At 37.3% G+C, this 21,410-nt stretch overlaps 1 protein-coding gene across 4 annotated transcripts in view; it reads left to right on the plus strand.

Annotated features, from left to right (window-relative positions):
* Positions 1-21,410, plus strand: part of GALNT1 (polypeptide N-acetylgalactosaminyltransferase 1) — an 81,317-nt gene that overhangs the window by 36,779 nt on the left and 23,128 nt on the right. For 3 of the 4 annotated variants that reach the window (XM_027451792.3, XM_038174758.2, XM_038174759.2), the window contains 3 exons: positions 704-943; positions 6,430-6,604; positions 20,483-20,649. In XM_027451792.3, coding sequence (XP_027307593.1) covers positions 805-943; positions 6,430-6,604; positions 20,483-20,649 — 481 coding nt within the window. In that variant the 5' untranslated portion in view covers positions 704-804. Of the gene's footprint in view, positions 1-703; positions 944-6,429; positions 6,605-13,027; positions 13,048-20,482; positions 20,650-21,410 lie in introns of those variants that run through there. The other variant, XM_072034898.1, reaches the window with a different exon arrangement.

Raw genomic sequence — 21,410 nt, forward strand, 5'->3', positions numbered from 1 at the left:
ATTTTAATGTCTTGAAAAATGCATAGCAGTTTGGTCTATACTTGAGCATTAAAGTAATTTTAATTGTCAAAACTACCAGCTGAAGTCTTTAGCTTTGAACATCTAGTAAGTGAACACAGCAGCTGGTGGGTACTCTCTTCACTTTACTTACTGTTCATTTTACTAAAAAGGAGGTTTGTTTTTGGCTTGCTGAAAGCAAAGCATTTGTCTTCACATTTAAGGTCCAATGTGCCATGGGGCTGTATGTAAAATACTGACGTTTGTAGACAAGAATTCCTAGTTAAGGGCACAGAAAGTCAGCACGTACTACATTAGGGAAGCACCAGAGATTTTAGCTCAGCCCTGATTGGTACGTTGCTTCCTAAGGTGTGCCTAGTTTTCATTCATTCATCTTGTTCAGATTTCTGAAGAGTCCAGAGGGTTCATTTTAATTTTCTTTGGATGGTTACTCTCCTTTTCAGTGACTCAGCAGAGCACTTTGTTTTGAATACTCATTTTAATGGTTTGTGCTCTGAGTGTTGCCATAGTAAAAGACTGGAGCATTATTGCCTTCGTTGTCCCAAAGCATTCATTTTGATACATACAGCATTTGGTAATTAACTTAGGTTACCTCTAAAATGTAGTTTAAATTTCTGCTTTTAGCTTCTGTCCTCAGGTAACATTTTGTGACTTACTTCTTTTTTTTCTTTTTTTTCCTTTCCAGATATAGAACGTGGTCTCTCAAACTGGATTAAAGCAACCTGTTGATATTTTTATTTATACTTTTTTTTTTTTTTTTAATTTTTGTATTTGACTTAAAGTGCCATGAAAAAATTTGCATATTGCAAGGTGGTCCTTGCCACCTCTTTGGTTTGGGTCCTTCTGGATATGTTCCTATTGCTCTACTTCAGCGAATGCAACAAATGTGATGAGAAAAAAGAACGAGGGCTGCCTGCTGGAGATGGTAAGTTTTCTGCTGAAGTAATCTTTAAAATATGATTGTTACATTCATTTTAAACATTTTATGTTTGTCTCACCGATATAGTATCATAAGCATTTAGGTGTTGCAGAACATTCAGTGTTTTTCTAACGACTGGGGAAACAAGCACATTTTGTCTCAGGTTTAGATTGCAGACTCAAATTCTTACTTAAGATGTAAAATTTTAAGCATAAAGGTACGTGAAAAGTAATAATGAAACTAAGCAACAAGCAGTTCAGAAATACCAGCTAATGTTAACATAATAAAAAGCATGTTCCACATTTCTATGAGTGAAACAAAGCTTTGTTAACTGCACTAGACTTGGTGGTAAACCAATAAAACAAATCACCTTCCCCACCTCAAAAGCAAATGAACAAAACAAAAACACACAGAAAAAAAATAAAAATATGGTCAGTAAAGGTAGTAATAAAGGACAGTGATCCTCTGACCAAATTATGTTGTAATGAAAAAGAATTTATTACGCAACTAGAATAAAAGTGGATATAAAAGTGATAAATATGAGGGGAGCTTGTGTGTGTATATATGCATGTACAAACGTACATTCATGCTTTTTTTTTTTTTTTTGGAAGTGAGCTGTGTTACTCACTACTAAAGCTCTTCATATCAGTTTTCTGTTTTGCGCCTGTCATCTTGGTTTTCAGGTACCAGCTGTGTGTTTTGTTTTGTTTTGTTTTGAATACCAGTGCCATTCATCTTGCCAACTTTGTTTTAGGGATGTCATTGTTGATTATGTAGGGTAAAAGGGTTTGTGCAGGCAGATTTCACCTCTGCAATGTCTTAGCATAGCCATTTAGAACTGCAGGCAGCTACCACCTCCAGTTTATTTGTGAAACATCTGCATTTGTAGTATGGTCTCTCTTCCACTGGAAAGGCTATGTCTGTATGTCTCACCGCAGCTATAGGAACTGATGCGGTGATGCTGAATGTTTAGTCTAGTCAGCCAAGTGTATTAAAGATTAATTAGTGATTTCTGCCACAAAAGCTTTTTCCACCGTTGTCGTCTGGTATGGACAACTTTGACCTCCCTGTGAAATTTTCTGAAATATTTTAAATACAATGTTTCTCTATTACAGAATAACATTAGGGAAATGTTAAGGAAATGTTCTTCTTCCCTACTCCCCCATGTTCAAAAGAGGCTGGTAAATGTCCACAGAGAATAGTAATGTATAGGAATGTAGAATTTCCGTGCTTAGTAACGCTGAACTGTTGTTTCCACAACTGCATGCAAACATTTCAGAGGTTTTAGTTCATCCAGCTTTTGCAGAAGGGACTTACTGCTTATGCTGTATCTTTTGGATTTCTTTTTCAGTAAATGAATTAGGGATATGTAGAAAGCATGTCCTTTTTTGGAACTCAGTCATTGCTTTGGGAAGTTGGGAAATTTTCTTGAGAACAAGACTGATACTGTGTTTTTAAGGAATTGATCCACATCTTGGATTCACACACAGTTTCTATGTGATGCTAAGCATATAAATTTTACCAGGGTTCTTTAGAGTTGTCATGCAAACAGGATTTTTTCTGTCTGTTGACCAGCAGCAGTTGAAGTTGATGTATATCATCAGACTTGTTTTTGATATATTGATGATGATGAAAGTTCAGATGAGTTTATCCATTGGGGCTATATGTATATAATATAAATTCAAGTCTTCCAGTAAGTATTCCATCATCAGTAGTAAAATAAAGATACCTTGGCTTCAGGTTAAACATCTAGTGAATCCTGAGCTAGGTTTGAGCAGTATGCACCAGATGACACACTGAGAATCTAACAATTCCAGAGCATATTTTTCTACTAGTGAATTAAAAGGAATCCATCAGATGAGGGAAAAATCTGCAGTTTTTAAAGCGACTTTACCTATGCAATGTTAATTTTACTTAGTTGAGTAAAGTCTTCATTCTGGCCTTTCCCTAACTTTCGTATGTTAGAGTTCTTCATATCTTTGTATTTTCTTAGATTGCCTTGTGAAAAAAATGTTTCTTTGTTTTTTTTTTTTCATTTTTCTTTTTCTTTTTTTTTAACAACTAAATTTTACTAAGTTATGTGCAGAAATAAGTCTGCTGGAAATGGTGGTTGCAGTTGATACTGTGACACTTCTATTTTACCTACTTGCATGCTTGATCTTTGATACTCTTATGTTCCAGTAGGTTACTGACTTAGAGTCTAGTGGATTTATTCTCACTCAATGCCTAGAAGATCCTCGAATAATGCTAGAACTACTTCTTCTGTGAAGTTTTTATAAAAATCTACTTTCTCACTATTTTTTTTATCCTATTAATTTCCATAGTGGATTTAGTTTTCTTGATTCAGCATAAATTACTGAAGTGTTCTGAATTTGATAGTCTTGTTGTTTATGCCTACGACATAGTTTCTTTTAGCAGTTTGTGGAAGAATTGTATGGCATTTAATGAACCTACAGAACATATGAGTAAGTTCTTCTGAAGAGAGCGTAGGTTTATTTTAAGCTGTGCTTGCTTCGTTGGAAAATTTAATCTCTAGATATTTCAGAAGGAGCAGGGGATTTTGAGGATAATTTTGGCCAGCTCAGGCTTTCACGAAGTTAGAAGGATGTTTTCCTTTGGTTTCTAATGCAGAAAATTGAAAGAGTTTATTTTCCTGAATAAGGCTTAAAAACATGCTCTAAGTTGTCATTGAGGAACAAACTTTCCCCTTGGTACTGATGGCATAAGATATTAGCATCTTAAATTATGAGCTTCACCTGGTGTGTCTAATACTGGGTCATATGTATACCACTGGTATATTTTGCAAACTGCTCAAAATAAGAAGCATTAAATGAACGTGGGTATTTTTGTCGGTAACTGCAGTTGTTGCTGGTCAGAAGAGCAGATGAATTGAGGTGATTTAGTGAGATGACCCTGCCTGCTTTCCTTCTCAGTCTGTCAGAGTCAAAGGGCGACCGAGAACGTGTCTGTAGTGTCGCTGGATATATCGCCTTGGGCTCTGGGGTGCTGACTGGCAGGTCTGTGGAAAGTCAGTGCAGATGGTTACGGGGACCTGCAAGGTGGCTGTAGACCATGTAGTGGTCTACGTGACTGGAGGCACGAAGGGCTGGTAGTTGAAATGGTGCCGATGTGGAGATGAGGGCCCAAAAGGCGAAGCCCAATGGGGACGGGCCCTTGCCAGGCTGTGAGAGGGGCGTGTGGAGATGCTGAGGGGAAGGGGAGCTGGGGTGGGTCTGGGGTGTACTGGGAGCTACTTTGCTCCTGCAGGAGGGCATCTATGACTGGAATAGGGTGGGATGACTTAGTCGTAGGTTTAAGCCTTTGCTCATCCCCTCCACCATGGCTGAAACTTAATGGTCTGTTGGCAGTATGTCATTAGTATGTGTCTGTATTCCTTTGAAGGAAAGGCTTTTTTCATCGTTAACTGACAAAAGAGCCCTGCAGTTTGGAAATTTTTTTTAACAACACCTGTTAGTCATTGTGGGAGAATGTTGCTGGCTTGTATTTATACGTACTGCATGCTTTTGTAAGAAAACGGGTGGCTGTAAATGCAGAAACATGAAAGAGCCCATGGCTAGCTCTCCTTGGAAAGTCATCTCCACGCTTGCACGCCGTGGTGCTGGCTTTTTCTCCAGGGAAAGAAAAGGGAAAAATTTTTAGGTAAAATATGTCGTTCAGTTGTATGTATTCGCTAATGAAACTTAAGAATTGGACTGAAGAATTTGACAGATTTGTGCGCCTGGATCCAGGTCACTGAAGTGTTAAATTAGCATCTGACTGCAAGATCTGCAGATGTGAGAGATCAGAGGTCTCAGTTAAGCTAGCTGCTCAGTTGGGCTGGTTTAGTCAAAGTTAAGAAACAAGTGAAAGTGTAAATGAAACAAGATTTTGTTTTATTTTTATTTTTCTAATACTAAATCACAGATGTGCTAAGATAAGGTTCACTCCTGAGAATGCTGAACGATACTGTTGGTACTTTAAAACATATTTTTATGTAACAGTACTTAAAATGATTAAACAAAAGCTAACAGGGTGTGTTAAGCACTCAGTATATAGGTTCATCTGAACAGGAAATAAAGTTCTGTAGATTTAATAAAAATACAATTATGACAACATAATTGCCTAATATTTACATAATAAAAAAGCTGAGTACATAAACTTAAGTCCAACTAATTGCCTAATTGTATATTATTTTATCTTAATTGCCACCTAAGAAAGCATAAATTCTAGTTTAAAAGTTTATACAATTGCAAATGAGCAAGTTTAGATGTTTTTGAAGCAATGAAGTTAAACCTGTACTTTCTTAAGAAGTAACAAGACAAAACAAGCTGCTTGTTCAGGTTAGACCATGGTTAAAGCCCATGCCTAAATCCAGTCTTCTCAGGATATACTCGGACATACTGACTCCATCAATTTTCAGTGTACAACTGGATAGCTGGCAACTTCCAGCATTGTATAGCTCAACTCACAGTCAAAGGGAGTATGGTAGAAAAAAATCACCATTGCGGTCAGAGGACTTTCTCTGCTAAATGCTACTGCTTCAGTGTAGTTGCTTAAGAGACTTGAAAATTTCTCATATGGAACACATTATGGCTTAACTGATTAATGCTAAATGCAAACCAGCAACGTGTTTCACTAGTGTGTGTGCATGTTTTAACTATTGGCATGTTTATATTTCAATTCTTCAGTGTTTCAGCAAGGATGGAAGCCTTGGGCTTTTACTTTATTTATTATTTTTTTATATTTTTATCCTTTACATGCTTGTTTGCTCTTGGCATAAGGTATAATTTTAGTGTGCTGTCCTAGCAACTAATTGAAGATAATTTCAAGCTAGGCCCATTACTGATGGCTTGGGTGACTTAATTTTTAAAATATTTCCTGCTCTTCTGTTTAGGTTTTAACTTACTATTTTTTAAATTAAAGCTTGTGCTGAACTTGTAAGGTAGTAATATATCTCAAATCCAGTATTTGAACATTTAAAGTATTTTAGTTCATGAGAAAAGTGAATGAATACTTAAAAAGAAAAATTAACAAATAGTTGTTTTAAATGTTTGTTGGTGGTTTTTTAATTAGAAAAAAAAAAGACAAACCAAACAAAAACAATAAAACAATGTATTTTAAAAGTTTGGTTTCCTTTCCTCCTCCTCCCTTTCTTCCAGCTTGGTCAGATGTTTGATATTAAATTTTCTATGTTTTAAACATGTCAAGTGTTATAGACTCTGAAGATTGAATACTTACTTCCATAAATGTCTGTTGTTCCAGAATATGTTGATAGATTGACATAAACCCTTACTTTTTTTTTTTTTTTAATTAATTGTGGTTTCTGAGTTGCATCTAACTCCATCTGTTAAACTCCCATACACAAAGATTTGTTTTCACTTTCAAAACCTGGTGTTTTTACAACTCCATTTCAAAACAAGAACAGTCTACAGTGTGGAATAAAAAATGTAAAGAAATATAAAAGTAGCTACCAGTGTTTTATTTGTTTTTAGTTCCAGAACCCATACAAAAACCACATGAAGGACCTGGAGAGATGGGGAAGCCTGTGGTCATTCCAAAAGAGGAGCAAGAAAAAATGAAAGAAATGTTTAAAATAAATCAATTTAACTTAATGGCAAGTGAAATGATTGCACTCAACAGATCTTTACCTGATGTCCGGTTAGAAGGGTAAGTGCTTTATGTTATGTTAAAAATATACTCTGCTGTAATGGAGAAGGTGCAAACAAGTGATCCAAACCAAGATTTCAGTTCTGTAAGATATTAACACTGAAAAGTAGGAGGATTTCCTGTGTGTATGGTACTTAGTTGCAAAATAAGTTTGAACAGCAGAGACCAGTTTTTTTCCAGTGTTATTTAAGTATGAATCTGATTACAAGTATCAACCCCATTCAGGGAATAGAAACTAACTTTGTTTTCCCTCAACCAGATTAGTTTAAGATTTGGTGTTTCAAGGAAAAAATGACTTATTTGAAAAATTCATGCTTTGCTTTTAATGAGGCAGACTAAAATTCTGCATTATATGAAATTGAAAAGATCTGATGATGAGAAATAAGTACTTTAAACATTTCTTACCTAATGAAATGTGCAAAGCCTCATTTAGATTGCATTATAATGTTTTCTCATATCCATCTGGTTTATTTTTGATCTTGCATCTGAAATATTGATTCTTTCAAAGCTATTTGAGTAATTAAAAAGAAAATTGTAGCCTTGTTTTAAATAAAGCTAAGATTGCTTTACTCTCCTGGGGATACTCTCTACGGGTAGCTGATGACTTCCCCCCACCTCTAACCTGCCTTAGTTAGGAAAGGAACTCTCAAGGTAAATAGAGCTCATAAATAAGATTTTCCCAATCAATTATCTGTAGTCTTCTGCAAAAATCAGATGCTAGAGAAACTCTTTTTCTGTAGAAGCTCAGCTCTTGCTTCTGTGTGCACAAAACCAAACTGCTGGATTAATTTGCTTATCATTTCCTGCCTTGCAAGGTGATATTGGGAGTGACTTGAAGCTCTAACTGATTCTCATTTTTAATGGGTGATAAATAGCTGTGTTGTATGTACTTTCACCTATAGTAATGAATGTGGTTCTGTGTAGCATACGAGTTACTGGTAGTACTGATGATTTTATTAATTAAGCTATTTTTAAATAAGATTTCCTAAGTTTGAACTTACCTAACTTTTCAATTGATTTTCAATTATATTATTGGTCAGGTTTTATGGTCATCAATTGTCTGTTTCTCAGTATAGCGGAAGAATGCAAAGCATGAACTTGCAGGTTCTCCTTTTGAAACTGGCTTTTTCTTTCTTTATTTATTTGTGGGGGTGATATCCGTTTCTTTTGTCACTTTATTGCTCTAATCATGGTTTGAACTTGCCAGTGGATCTCTCTTGGTGTTCACACAGTTTCATATGTGGTGTATGAGCCTTATATCACACCTACTATCAGAAAAGACATTGTCTCTTTGTGAAGCAGTAAGTAACTCTGGTTAAGAACTCCTGGTTAACATTCTAAACTGATTTTAGCTGCAAGGAAAATCATGAGTTTCTCTGGAGATTTTTGTCACAGCTGGAATGCTAGTTTGGTGTGACTTCAGTATGTTTTTGGTTTTACTGTTTTTTTCTGGAAGAACAGAATAGAAGGAATTAACAAAACTTTGGGGAAATAAATAAAAAACCAGTTGGTTAATTTAGAAGTTAAACATTGGCAATTTTAGCATTACTACCATGGAATTAAGGAGAAAATTCAGCAACATCTTCTGTTACCAGGATTCATATTGGAAAACTTGCTTACATATTGGAAAACTTGCTTATATATATTCTACCATTTTTATAGTGTAAGTACAAAGTTAAGAAAAAAATCCCTTCCATGTGGATCTAAAAAGAATCGACTTGATTGTAAGTTTTGAAGTCTAGACTTCGAATTAACAAAAAATGGAAAGAGAAATTGTGAATAAACTAATATGGTACCTTCTGCTTCTTACATAAGCATCATTCAACCTTTTGCAGAGAAGTAAAATTACAATTTTAAAATCAAGTTCAGCTATAAAAGTGTTTTTTATATGCTTGGCCATGCTCTGTAGTTACAGTGTTTTGCAGTAAGATATGCATTATAAACTTAGTCGTGTTGCCTGGTCATTTGTTCACCTTTTACATTTTGATGGTCAAAAAAAACCCACACCCTACTGCAACACTTTGTGTGTGAGAGTGAAATCTTAGTAGGCAGGGTCTCAGAACAGAGCTGTACTTTTCTGTTTTCATAAATTGCTAATATTCACTTGATGTGTGAGTAGCTTTTGACAGAAAAATGGTCCCTCAAAACTCTTCCTTTTGTGATCTTTTCAGAATGTACTCTATAAGGTCAAGCTAGATAAGAAGTTGGGGAGTGTTCAAATTTTTTGAGCAAAGTTTGGAACATTGTGTTTGCAGTGCAAGGGCATCTTAATCCACGTGTGTGTGTAATACTAATTTTAAAGAACACGAGCCACTTTCAGAATTGAGAATGCTGTAACTATGCACAGATGTTACATGTATGTCTTGTAAAAGTATTTGTCTTATAAAAGTGTTTATCTGTTCAATCAGAACATTCACACGGTCAGGAATGCTTTCTGCTGTGTTGGTGGAGTTGCTTCTGCTGTAACTCGTTCTGTCTATATCCCCGCTATTACGGAGATAGTTTGGGGAGAAGGAAAGAGTGTAATTTCTAACCATGCCTTGCCACATTTGTGTGCTTACAGAACAGCTGTTAATAATACTTTTAATCAAGGTTTTGAAAATGTGGGATATGTTCAAATTGAGCTGTTCATGTAATTTGCTTATTCACAGGTTTTGTGGGTTGCTTCCTTTAATGTGGTATGTGGGGAAGATGCGACCATTTCAAGTCCTATAATTCTCTGGCCATGTCAGTTCTTCTGAAATACAGAAATCTCTAAAGGATTGCCTAACAGTTAATCATTGAAAAGCTGGTGAGATTAGGTGTGCCGCGACCAATTTACTGTATGAATTTAATGGCGTACCCTATCAGCCAGAGCACAGCTTAACCTATCAGGCAGAGAGCAGCTTCTGCACAAATCTACATTAGCATTTACATTAATTTCTAGTTCTGCCAACCCCCCCTGTACTGTGTACAAAGGCAAGCATGGCTTATATATATCTATATATCCCTATATCTATACCTGCCCTGTCCCCTGGTGCCTTGAGGCATCTCGTACCCAAATGGGCTCCGTGTTCTGTCTTGCAATTCTGCGTCTGCGTGTTGATCGTTTCATCTCTGTACAGGACCCACTGGGGGCACCTTGTTTGTGTTTTGGCAAAGACATTTTGAAGAGAGAAAATGTGGGCTCCCTTAATAACGTCTAGGCACTCAGCCAGCTCAAGGGAACTCCTCGGTATCAGATGCCTACAGAAATTAAAATCTGTGTTCTGCTGAGCTGCGCCCCAGTCATATTAATAGGCTGATATTTACTTTTACTACTTGGCCCCAAATTACTGAGGCGCAGAGATAAAATCTTTAAATTATAAGATAATTAAGATATGCCTGAATCAGTAGTCGTCTTATGTCTGCAAGAGGGAACGTTTTTCTACTTATTCTTCTCATTGACCCAACTAAAGGAGTTGGTGAAGGGGGCAGGAGGTAAATGAAAAGTCATCTTTATTAACCTGGGTATTTCCATGACTCTGCACCGGAGCACGTTAGTTTGGCGAACTGATGTAACCAGCAGGGCCGCAGCCTCTGGAGGGATGTTGTGGGGGAACAAGCAGCTGGGGTGGGCAGATTGGTTTTAAGTTAATAGAATATTTCTTGTAAGCATGTCTTATTCGGGTCTGTGAATCAGTCATCAAAGTGGGAGTTGGTTCACACTTGCCAGGAAATCACGCAGCTGTGGGCTTGACATGACAGCAAAGAGTGAAATGATGGGTGATGAGGAACACCGGAGCCTTGCCTTGGTTTTGCTGCAGATTAGGGAGGCAACAGCTAAAATAGGTGGCGATGACTAAAGCAGGCGTTCAGCTGTGCCTGCGTGTTTTAGATGGGTGTTCTGGCTGGAAAGCAGTGCGGTTAGATGCATGCAGTGTGTGTCCTGTGACTCGGTTTTGGTCTCAGTTCTGTTTGAGGTGGTTTTGAAGCTGCTTTGTAAACTGAAAAATGAGTACTGTGTTCTAAGGCTGAGGTTTCCAGGCCTGCAGTCGTTTATTTAAAGGTTTGTGGAGTGTATAAAGCTTTTACGGAGACACTTGTGTCCCTGGCTTGAGAGTTTAATCCCAGTTCTGACCTCTTTGCTCTAGAAATGAGCATCCATAAAACTCCCTTCTTTTCCAGGTGCAAGTGGTCCAGGCTGGCAGCAGTGGAGGCATAGCTGGGCAGAATGATGTTGTGTAGTTTCATTAAGCTCTGGTCCCCCTGGAGATGACACTGCGGTGCTAGAAGGGTGTCATATTGTGCAGCTTGAGGTTTCCTGGAAAGATGATGGGCTCCCTCAGGCACACCGGCAGCAAGGAGAGGAGTGTGGATAGCCTTGGGCACTTTAGCACCCTTTCCTACAAAATTTTTTCCTTAATTTATTTGTTTTAGAAAATTAAGATGCAGATCTCTTAAGACCTTAATGTTTAATTAGTACACTTCTGTGGTGAGTAAGTTACTATTGAAGGCCATTTTTGCTCAAACTACCCTGCTCAGTTCCTGCTTTCAAGCTTTACTTTTACAAACTGGAGGAAGTTGACTCTTTTTTTCCACCGTAGTTAAAAACTGCTCTTCTAAATCTAACTTGCATGAATGTTGTGGAGTTCATAGCAATTATGTTGGGCTCACTTCTGAGCAAGTCGCTCTTACAGCTAATTTTTGTCCTTCATCTCTCTGCCTGGAAAGACCTGTATATATCTAGGCTTTCGGGTGCAGCAGGTCCTGGTTATTGTGTGATGCAATATAATGCTTTCAGTTATGAGACTGCGGTCTGGTTTTCATACATATGCTTTAAAAATTTGTCGATTTGCAGGCTGAAACAGACATTTGAGAATATACCAGTGCTTAGTTTTTTAACTTCTCAAAACACGAATTGGCCTGACTACAGGGCTTTGCTGTATACTTTGAGTTGCTCTAGTTGACTCATAGCAGGACACAAGTTCTTAAACTTACACAATCATCGTGAGAGGAAAACAGTTTATTTGATTACACCTATTTCTGGTAAAACCAGTAAAGGCATACATGCAATAGTATGCTCTTGGAAGTCACGTGTATTAAGTTTTATGTGTTTGAGTATTGACTATGTGAGGCTTGTGAAGGTGTGCTCTCTTTTAATTCTTTCAGTTGAGGAGGAGAGCTAAGGGAGTAGCTTTATATTCTATATAATCGGGTGTAAACGTGGATTGTGGCCAAAAGAAGTCTTCTCACTGCTTCTCTTGATACCGATCCAGCAATTGTGTGGCCTAACAATTCACTGACTGAATGGAGGCCTGAACTCCAGCGGGGGCGGTGTGTGTGTGCGTGTGTGTTTGTTGGTCAGCAAACTGCAGCAACACGCCCAGCCCCTGTAGGGTTGCCAGATCCCTTGCAAAGAAGGGGATGGGATGGAGCTGTGATGAAGAAAAGGGGGATTACTGCTTTAGCTGCAGCCTAGAATTCCACCTTTTTAGGCGGAACACGGAGGAAGTAAAATTAAAAAATGTGTATTAAAATGGGGATTTAAGTAGGCTCATAAATTATATGCTTTGTGAATTTTCGGTATTCGTTTAACTCAGGTAATACTGACATAAAAGGGAATCAAAAAGAGGAAAGTTGTGAAGATAGGTGGTGGAAAACTTCAGAAACTTGCCCTATGTTTTGTTACAAGCTAGAAATCCGGACTGTTAATTAACCTGGCGTCTGCAAAGGAAATCTGCTGATCTGTTGAAAAATTGTGTAAGTTTCAGCAAAGTGATGCTGAAACTCTGAAAGCATGTGAGGCATTAAAGACTTAACAGTTGTCTTTCAAAGCAGGGACAATTTTCATCTGGCTCTTGCGTTGCTGTTAGTTTGTTACTGGCCTAGTGCAGAATCAACATTTGGAAATGTTCTTGTTCACATTGTCTTAATGAGTTAATTGGACAAATTACCTATAAATCTTTTTCTTAGATGAAGTTTAAAAAAAATGCTAAAAATGTGCTTGCATTGTGTGAACTCTTGTTTATATCCATAGACATAAACATATGCACACACATTTATGCAGGTGCATGCTTATCTATGCAAACTTGACAATCTCATTCATAGTTACAGGTGTCTTCCATTTGTGGATTACAATTGTGAGCTTTATGCCAGTGGATAGGTTAAGTACAAAAAATAACTTGGCTAGGGAATTTAAGGTTTAATTTCAGTCTTTGAGGACAGAACTCTTTTTTTTTTCTTATTTGAAAAAGTGCTTTCCTGTGGTCACTTCAAGATCAGAAAAAAATAGTCACTTGCAGGTAATTCTTTTTGTGAACTTCTGCTTGAATTCTGTAACCACAATGGTTTTAAGGACCATTTTGGATTTTGTTTCCAGGGTCTAAAGAAGATTTCTACTTGAATCATGAGATAATGCGACCTTTCTTATATCCAAATCTTTGAAATCAGAAGAAAGGAAAATTTCATACTCTTGATGTCAGGTAAATTATGTAATACTATTGAAGGCAGACACTTAAGCAGGCTGGATAGAAATGCTTAAATAAGAGTAAGGGATTTGCCTGCATTCAAGGCACCTATTAAGAGAGACTAATTGGAGTCGTGATATGAATTACAGAAATTAACGATCTAATTTTAAAACAAATTGTTCTGATTTAATTGGAAGAAGCAGCTTTCTTCGGGAGAAGTGAGAAGATTTGTTGCAAGCCTGTCTGCAGTGCTTTTTCTTTGTGCAGCCACAAGTTAAAGCTGTGGTTATATGCAAACTCTATGTTGAAAAGAGGTGTGGTGTCTTCTGATAGTGATTTCTTTTAACCCTTCTAGCTGCGTTGCCTCTGTGTGAAAATTAGACCTTTATCCAACTCAGTTCTCTGTAGTCTGGGGACTTGGGGTATTCGTAAAATTTATGTTGGAAGCAGATTTATTAATGCCCTTGGTTTTGGTGATGTCATGAGGCTGCTGCTTATATTCAGGAAAGACTAAGTCATTGTTTACCAGAAACAGGACTCTCGATCTCTGTAGTGTTTTGGCACTTCTGCTGCTGCCTCTGCTCGCAGGGGTGTTATTCTCTGCTGGAAATGTAGGTCAGTATCAGCAGCTTCAGGGTGAGGCCGAATCTTTTTTCAAACCGGTTTTCACCTGTGATTTAAGCAGGTATTCTTTGCATTGTGCAGAGCTGTGCCTCGGCTTTGTTACCTTAACTTGTTGCAGAGCATAACTTAAGGCAAATGGACCGATAAACAACTGAGCGTTGATATTTTTATGGCACTGCAGCAAGATGGGGTGGATATTAATTAAAGCCTGGGGTTTTATGACAGGAACTCATATTTTCTTCTCTAGTGATCTGTCGTTAACTTTGGTAACCTCAATAGAAAAGAAATGCATTTTAAAGCCTAAGGATACTGATGTTTACTTCCCAGAGATTCCAGTTTATTTCAATACTAAAGATTATGCTCTTCATACTGCAGCAGTAATATTAAATAGATTTATTCTAGGGGCTGTATTGTGTAGCATTTCCTCAAAAACTCTGCTCTAACGTGATTTTCAGCACAAGATGTTTGCAAATTTTGGCCTTTAGCATAAGGCTTACCATTTGGTCAGGCATTGGAATGGGCTGCCCAGGGAACGTAAGGTGGAATCCCCATCCCTGGAGGTGTTTAAGGGGTCTGGGGACATGTGATTAAGGGATATGGTTTAGTGACGGGACTCAGTAGGCTGGGCTGAAGGGTGGACTTGGTGATCTTGAAGGTATTTTCCAACTCAGATGATTGTTTGATTCTGTTCCTTTGTCAAATTTAAGTTCTGAGAGACAATTGGTTTCAAACCACAGTTTTTATTCATAACTGTTACTTGTAGTGTGCAAGATAAAAGATAGCACTAAGTCCGTAGGATGACTAAATAAATCTCCCCCTAATTCCCTCTTTTTTTTCTAGTGCAACTTGCAAAAACGCTTTGGCACTGCCTTAGCACAGTGCACATGAGAGCTCTGCTCTGAGCTCTAGTAGGGGCTGCTCAGTGTGCAACAGATACTTTTGCTTGCATCCCATCTCTGTCCTTCGTCAGCATGCTCTGGGTTGTGTGTGCTAGGTTTGGAAAACAAGGATTGCACAAGTGTTTTAACTGCTGTTAATGTTTCGGACCCACTGAAAATTATCTTATCGGTCATGTCTTTTTCTAATGGAAAGATGGTGAAATCTGGGCATAAAATTGATACTGGGTATAGAAAATAGCAGCTCGGGTAACATCTGAGTCTATGACCTTCTTTGTTTCTAGTTAATTTTTGACATTTCCAAATTAAAAAAAATATATATTCTGTTGTTATTTGCCCTCTCTTTGCTCTTCTGTGTAGAATAGCATATTGGCAGGTCAGAAGAGGTAGAGATCTGACCTGTAGTATTTAACATGCATTTCTAATTAGAACAGAGGTATGATATCTGTCTAGAAAATGACCAAAAACTGTAATGTTTTGCCTCTCTGAAGGAGGCTTTCTTCATTGCCTCTTAATCCGTCATAGTAGTACATAACTGATTCCATAAAAGACCATGTTTGTAGCTTTTTTTTTTGGCTGCAATTCTTTAGTCTATGAAACACAAACACATAAGTTCAATTAGGATATTAAATTCCTTTTTATTGCATTACTTTCTGAAAAGATTTGGCATGACTTTCAAGGGTATACAAGCAGATCATTGCTAATGTCGTAAATATTTGTCTTTTGAGATATGACAGTATAGCACATTTAGAACTCAATCTTGAGGTTTAGGGATAATTTCTAGATAAATTGTCCAATTTTATAGTATTGATAAAATGCCAAGTGTTATCGCATAAGGAGATGGTTGCAGAGTTGTATTGCTAAGATAATATTTGAAGTATTTGTGAAAGTCCCAACAGTAACATGAAAGAGGTGGCATTAGGACAGCACAGGCCTTGTTGATCTTGGGGTCAGGCACTGAGCAGAGCAGGATATAGTTATCAGAGGAATTTAATCTTCCTAGGAATGCGAATGAAGGATTGTTTAAGATCCTCGAGTAGATTTCTTCTGACCCAGTGGTGAAGTATGTTCTCCTCATTTATTCAGTGGCATCAGAGAAGAGGTAACGATGAGATGCTTCAGTCTGTAATCTGACAGGCGCAGATTGGAAGATTGGATACTGTGGAAAACCTGCATTTTATAGGGTCTTGAACTATTCTGAATAGTCCTTTTTACATTTAATTGAAGGTAGAAATAAGTTGTGGATTTTTTTTTTTGTGGTTGTTGTTTGTTTGTCTTACCTTTTATCCCATAGAAGTGGGCATGGAGCACACAAATACTTCTCTGAGTTGAGAGGATGTTTTTGTTGATGGATTAGATGTTAGTAAACTGTAGATTTAGTATACTGAATATTTGTTAGTATAGAATGAAAAGCTAAAACAAACAAAAATCTTCCAAAGCTTTGCACCATTGATACTTTTTAACAGAAATGTCCTCGTTGGCTGTTATTTTTAACCATCAAGTAGACGTTTCAATTGTAGTCCTGGGTTATACAGTTTCTCAAAGTGTTGTGATGGACACTTAGTCCTTGACCAAAGTTCTTTTGGCAGGTGGAACGGGAAATTTATTTCAATTAATAGGACTTGTCTTTTCTTTCCTTGGAAGATTATGCCAAAACAGCCTTTAAGTTCTGAGATTTAACAACTACAGTGAGGCAATTCTGTCCAAATAAAATTGATGGCACTTTGAGGCTATTTTTGTCATGTCTCCTGCAGACTATTTGTAGCTTGAACTGAAAGAGAAAAGAGGAAAGTGGCATATTCAGAAGCTCTTCAGATGCATTTGGAATAGTATCAGGTTGTTATCAAGTGGCTACACACAATCTACTAAATAAACATTTTCTAGGATTTTTTTAGATACATCTCCCTATCTAAAGCGTGTATCTTCTATGTATGACTCAACACCTTCACAAAACGTTGTGGCAATAGAGAAGAATAACACAACTGATAGTTGTGTTCAGTCTTCCACTATGAAAACTTGCATAATGGGTTTAAAATTTTTGAAATCATGCTACAGGGTGTTAGGGACAACCTTTATTTCTATGTCATTCTTGCTCTTTAGCAATGTTGTACACACATGCACTATGGTCTGTCTTCCTTCCTTTGCTTTTAGTATGTTAAACTTCAAGTTAACGAGGGATATGGATCTGTTGCACTGCCTTGTGCTCTTGAGGAGATACAGACCTAAGAGTAACCAACTAATTAAAAGGGACCAGACCAAAGAATTGTAATATATGGCACAAAATTGCAAAAAGTTCAATGAACAATGCTTATGTGTATGCATCTTTCAGGGGTCAGAGCTGAGTCATGTCTAGTATTGTCCTGTGGCTTCTTTGTAAAAACAACTTTAAAAAGTGTAGCTTGTAAGCTTTTTATTATTATTATTATTTCAAATCTGATTTTGATGTGGACATTAAAGACCTTGGATAATTCTCATTTTGTTTTCTAATAAATTTTCTCCTTTTTACTAATTACACAAGAGCAACAAACCAAACATTGGGGAGGAATATGAGACCTAGTGCAGCTGAAGTTGGGGATTCTAGCTCTGAGAAAGAGCCTAGATGTGGAATAAAGAACATCTTTACTATTTTGAGCGTTGGAATGTGTATGTCAACAAATGAGATTGATCAGGATATTCGTCTTGATCATGTTGTAGTAGTCTGGCCTACTCTTTTTGTGGTTTTGGGTGATACGGTGGTAAGTCACTGCTTGCATTTAAAATATCTGGCATTTTGAGGGAGTTTCCACACCCTAAATAATGTATGGAGTTGCATTAGCCAGGAGCTTGCATGGTGCATGCCACAGATTAAGGAAAGGAGGATGCGTTTCATATGAAGTAGACATTCTCAGCTGCTGTTTGAATTCTTCATTAAATTGCTGGAGATGGCATGCCTTTCTAACATTATGCACTCAATTTTAAAATTATTTGAGGAATGATCTGACGAAAGGAATGTAATGTATTAGTAGTGAATTAAAATTCAGATTTCCCTTGTTTCATTCCCTATGTGTCACACCCTTGATGGTTAGTAATATTGCTTAACAGTTGGTTGAAACTAACGCTGTACTTTAAAATCTGTAGTAATCCCTTTCTGGGGTAATTTGTTTTTAAATGAGAGACAAAAGGGATTCTTAATTTAAATGTTAGTAAGGAGAAGATGTGAGTTTTGCATAGAAGGCTAATGCTCTAATCACAGGTGTCAACTGTTCTATTTCTGTCTTATGTTCTGCAGCAAGATGTTCCCGCAGGGAAGCAGTGTATGACAATATTTTCAAAATTAAAAGCAGGCTTTAATTGTTCTGAATACATACAAATACGTACAAATATATAGAAAAAGCGTATATATAGGAAAGTGGGCGAAAGAAGTATTAAAAACCAGATGCCACACTATTTGTTCTTTCCTTTATCCTGCTCGCGTTAATGAATCATCTCAGAATAGCTTTAACCCAAACACAATGTATTTAAACTAGCAAGCAAAAACTTCCAAACCAGTTTTTATGAAACGTGCTTGTGTTGCCACCTGTGCTAGTGTTTTTAACTATTGGTAGACAAAGCAGTCTAGGTCACTCTGAAAGTGTTATTCAGAAAGGGCTGATCTCTGGCTGAGGATAGGGGCAGTGAGGGTGTTCGCCTTCTGCACTTCTCGGGCAATGGGGCTGCCTGAGAGCGTGTTCTTGTAAACCTCCTCCACACCTTTCAGGCCTGTTGGTGCTAAAAGGTTTCCCTTCAAGGATGGCTCTTAAATGTTTCAATACATTTATTCTGAAAAAATGATGGACTGGCTTATTAGCATGGTAATGCCTCATCACTCGGCTAGTTTCTATTATACGAATTCATTGGTCTGGAGCTCAGTAAAATAAAATCTTCTGTAAAAGCAAATTAGGCAAGGCTGAAGATTTGAGATTTAATATGAGTATTGCAATGGCAGATCCTGTGCCCACCCCGGGAGGGTAGTCCTGTTGAATGAGACATTGTTATGCTTTTTCAAAGAGAAGAGCCAACAGATTTCTCTCAACTTTTCTACAAATATTCTGTCAAAAGCTACAGGAACAACTGGCAGATTTGCATTTCTACTGAGGCTGAAGGTCTACAATTGGAAACTTAATTTTCTGGTCTAGGGAACAATGCTGCAGAAGGAATAAAACATTGAGAATTTGGTTTTAGAGTAGCAAAATAGGGTGAAGAAGTGAAAAAGACAAAAAAAAAAAAAAAAGTCCTATGTATTGAATTTTTCATCTGAAAGTCATAGCATCTTTGCCAAAAGCTATTGTACTTCTCAAGTGATACTAAAGAAATGATACTTTATCTGTCCCAGTACTTCACAAATTTTCTTAATACATGAATTAAATTGAGAATCACAGGGATCTGAGAGTGCTTTCTCTAAAGATTTTGACACTCACTTCAATGTGATGAATAATTAAATTCGGCGGTGATTGTAGACAAGTATAATATTGAGGACAGTGGCTGTTTCAAAGATACTGCTTCCCTTCTGAGAACTGAAACAGCATAATTCCACAGAGGATCTTCCAGATACTTTCAAAATTACACCTGGACTTATTAATCTTTTCTGGGATCTTGGCTCACACTGGGGTTTTGTCAGTACCTCAGAGCTGAAATGCCTGTGTGTTACGAAAGCTGCTCTTGCTTAGAGCTCTCTGGCTAACGAAGTTATCCAGCAAATAAAATATTAATGCTGGGAGCTTGCTTTTGGCTGACATTCATGGTGTCACCGGTTTTTCCAAAGAGTGGGGATAGGTGCTGATACCGTGATCCTGTGCTGACAGGCTACTCCTTCGGTTTGAGATTTGTATGCGTCTCTAACTTTGAATCTTAAAGGAGTCAGTAGCATCGCATCTTGAGTGTCTGTCTGATTTTGAATAGGCGGGGAGAACAGGTCTGTGCAAAGAACCCATAAATTGGAGTGGTTATTTTGTAGAGCAGAATCATGCCTCCAGAATTGTTACAAGCGCTTTATGTTCAAATTGTGTTTTTTTTTTTTTTCTATGAGATACTGAAAATATCACTTACAGTAATGTTGCAGTGTGTAAAATACTGACTGCATGCGAGGTTACCTTGAGTGTGTATGTTTTGCATGTCCTATGTATGCTTTTTAGGAGAGTTCAACCTGTGGTCTCCCATGCTAACTTTACAACATGAATATAATTCTTTAATTTGATCAACCTTTATAGCATTCTTAACATGTGTAAGAAGGGGAAGGGAAAAAAAGCACTCTTTGTGTAATATATATATATATATACCCATTAAATCACATAATATACTTCAGTCACCAGTATTATAGGTAGCATGCATGTACTCTTGCCTTTCCCAAACATCGAGCTTGTCCACAATTCTTTACCTCTTTTAGTTGTGAATCACCTGGGTTTTGTTCAGTTTCTACTCTTTCTTTCATAATTTCTTAAGTTTGCCATTTCTCATCTCGTGTATTTCTCTCCCTTTTCGCTTCTATCCCCGTAATAGTACTAGAGTTTCTCTCTTGCCCTCTAAGGGAATGCAGGCCTAAATTAGTGGCCTGAATTAGCATTTGGACATGCTACTCTTCACAAAATAGAGGTAGTGGAAATAAGTAGTAGGAAATAAATACTTTGCTGTCATCTGTGCGTGTTAGTAGTATGGATATCCCTTTCATTTCCAGTATTGGTTATTGTATGAAGGTTCTCTTTTCTGAGTGATAAGATAGAATACATAAATATATAGACATAAATAAATAAAGGAGGTTTTAACGTGTAAATATTAATTTGTGTACCACTTCTTCCTTTGTCATGCTTTGCATGCATAATGTTATTGTTGTTACTTAGAAGCTAACATCAAACTTGCAGTTCTAACTGAAGGCTTGACCTTTACAAAATACACTTTTTTTTTTTTTTGGCTTACAGGTGTAAAACAAAGGTGTATGCAGACAACCTTCCCACAACAAGTGTTGTCATTGTTTTTCACAATGAGGCTTGGAGCACACTTCTACGAACTGTTCATAGTGTGATAAACCGGTCACCGCGGCACATGCTGGAAGAAATTGTACTCGTCGATGATGCCAGTGAAAGAGGTAAGGACAAATGTTGGTACCTTACAGATATTGTAGCTTGCATTTCCTTTTACTTCAAAAATTGAAGCTGGCTTTCTACGGGCTTACCTCTGCTCAACAAAAAACTATAGTGAGGTGGAACGGGGTGGAGAGATGGTAAGCAATGCCTGTTCTCAGTTGTAGGGGAGTCATTCTGCTCTGAAAACTAATGCAAATTTATCTGTCTGTTATCTTTTCTGTTGGCATTGTAGAGTTTGTGGTTTCCAGTGGGTTTGTCCCGTTTACAGCTTCCATGTTTTGCATTTGGACTTTTAACACATTCCGAAGGCTGGAGGGCATTGAAAACTTGAGTCACCGGATGAATAATAGCAAAGACAATTGTATTCTTCACACGTACCCAGATTTCCTATCAGTACCACCATCAAACTTGGTGCTCAGAGTGATCAATCTTGATTTTTCAGTTCGTGGGAAACTGCATTTCAGTTTCTAGGCTATGAGAGATTTCACTTTTCATCTGTAGCACTGGCTATTGAAAACTCCATGCAGAATAGAACTTTACATATGTTAATGAAATTAATGGACAAAACTTGAAGCTGATTTTCTTACAATAGTTTCATTTAGATTTTGCTTTTCAATTATTTTTGTAAATTCCAGTATAGTAGAAATGAAACGAATGTTCTAGACGTTAGTTGATAGTTCATCTTGTTTTATAGTTGTTTTGTTTCTTGATTGATTTTTCTTGGGGTGGATTATAAAGTGTAACTTGAGGGATATTGTTTTCT

The sequence above is a fragment of the Anas platyrhynchos genome, chromosome 2 (assembly GCF_047663525.1).
Source record: "Anas platyrhynchos isolate ZD024472 breed Pekin duck chromosome 2, IASCAAS_PekinDuck_T2T, whole genome shotgun sequence".
In the NCBI taxonomy this organism is placed as follows: domain Eukaryota; kingdom Metazoa; phylum Chordata; class Aves; order Anseriformes; family Anatidae; genus Anas; species Anas platyrhynchos.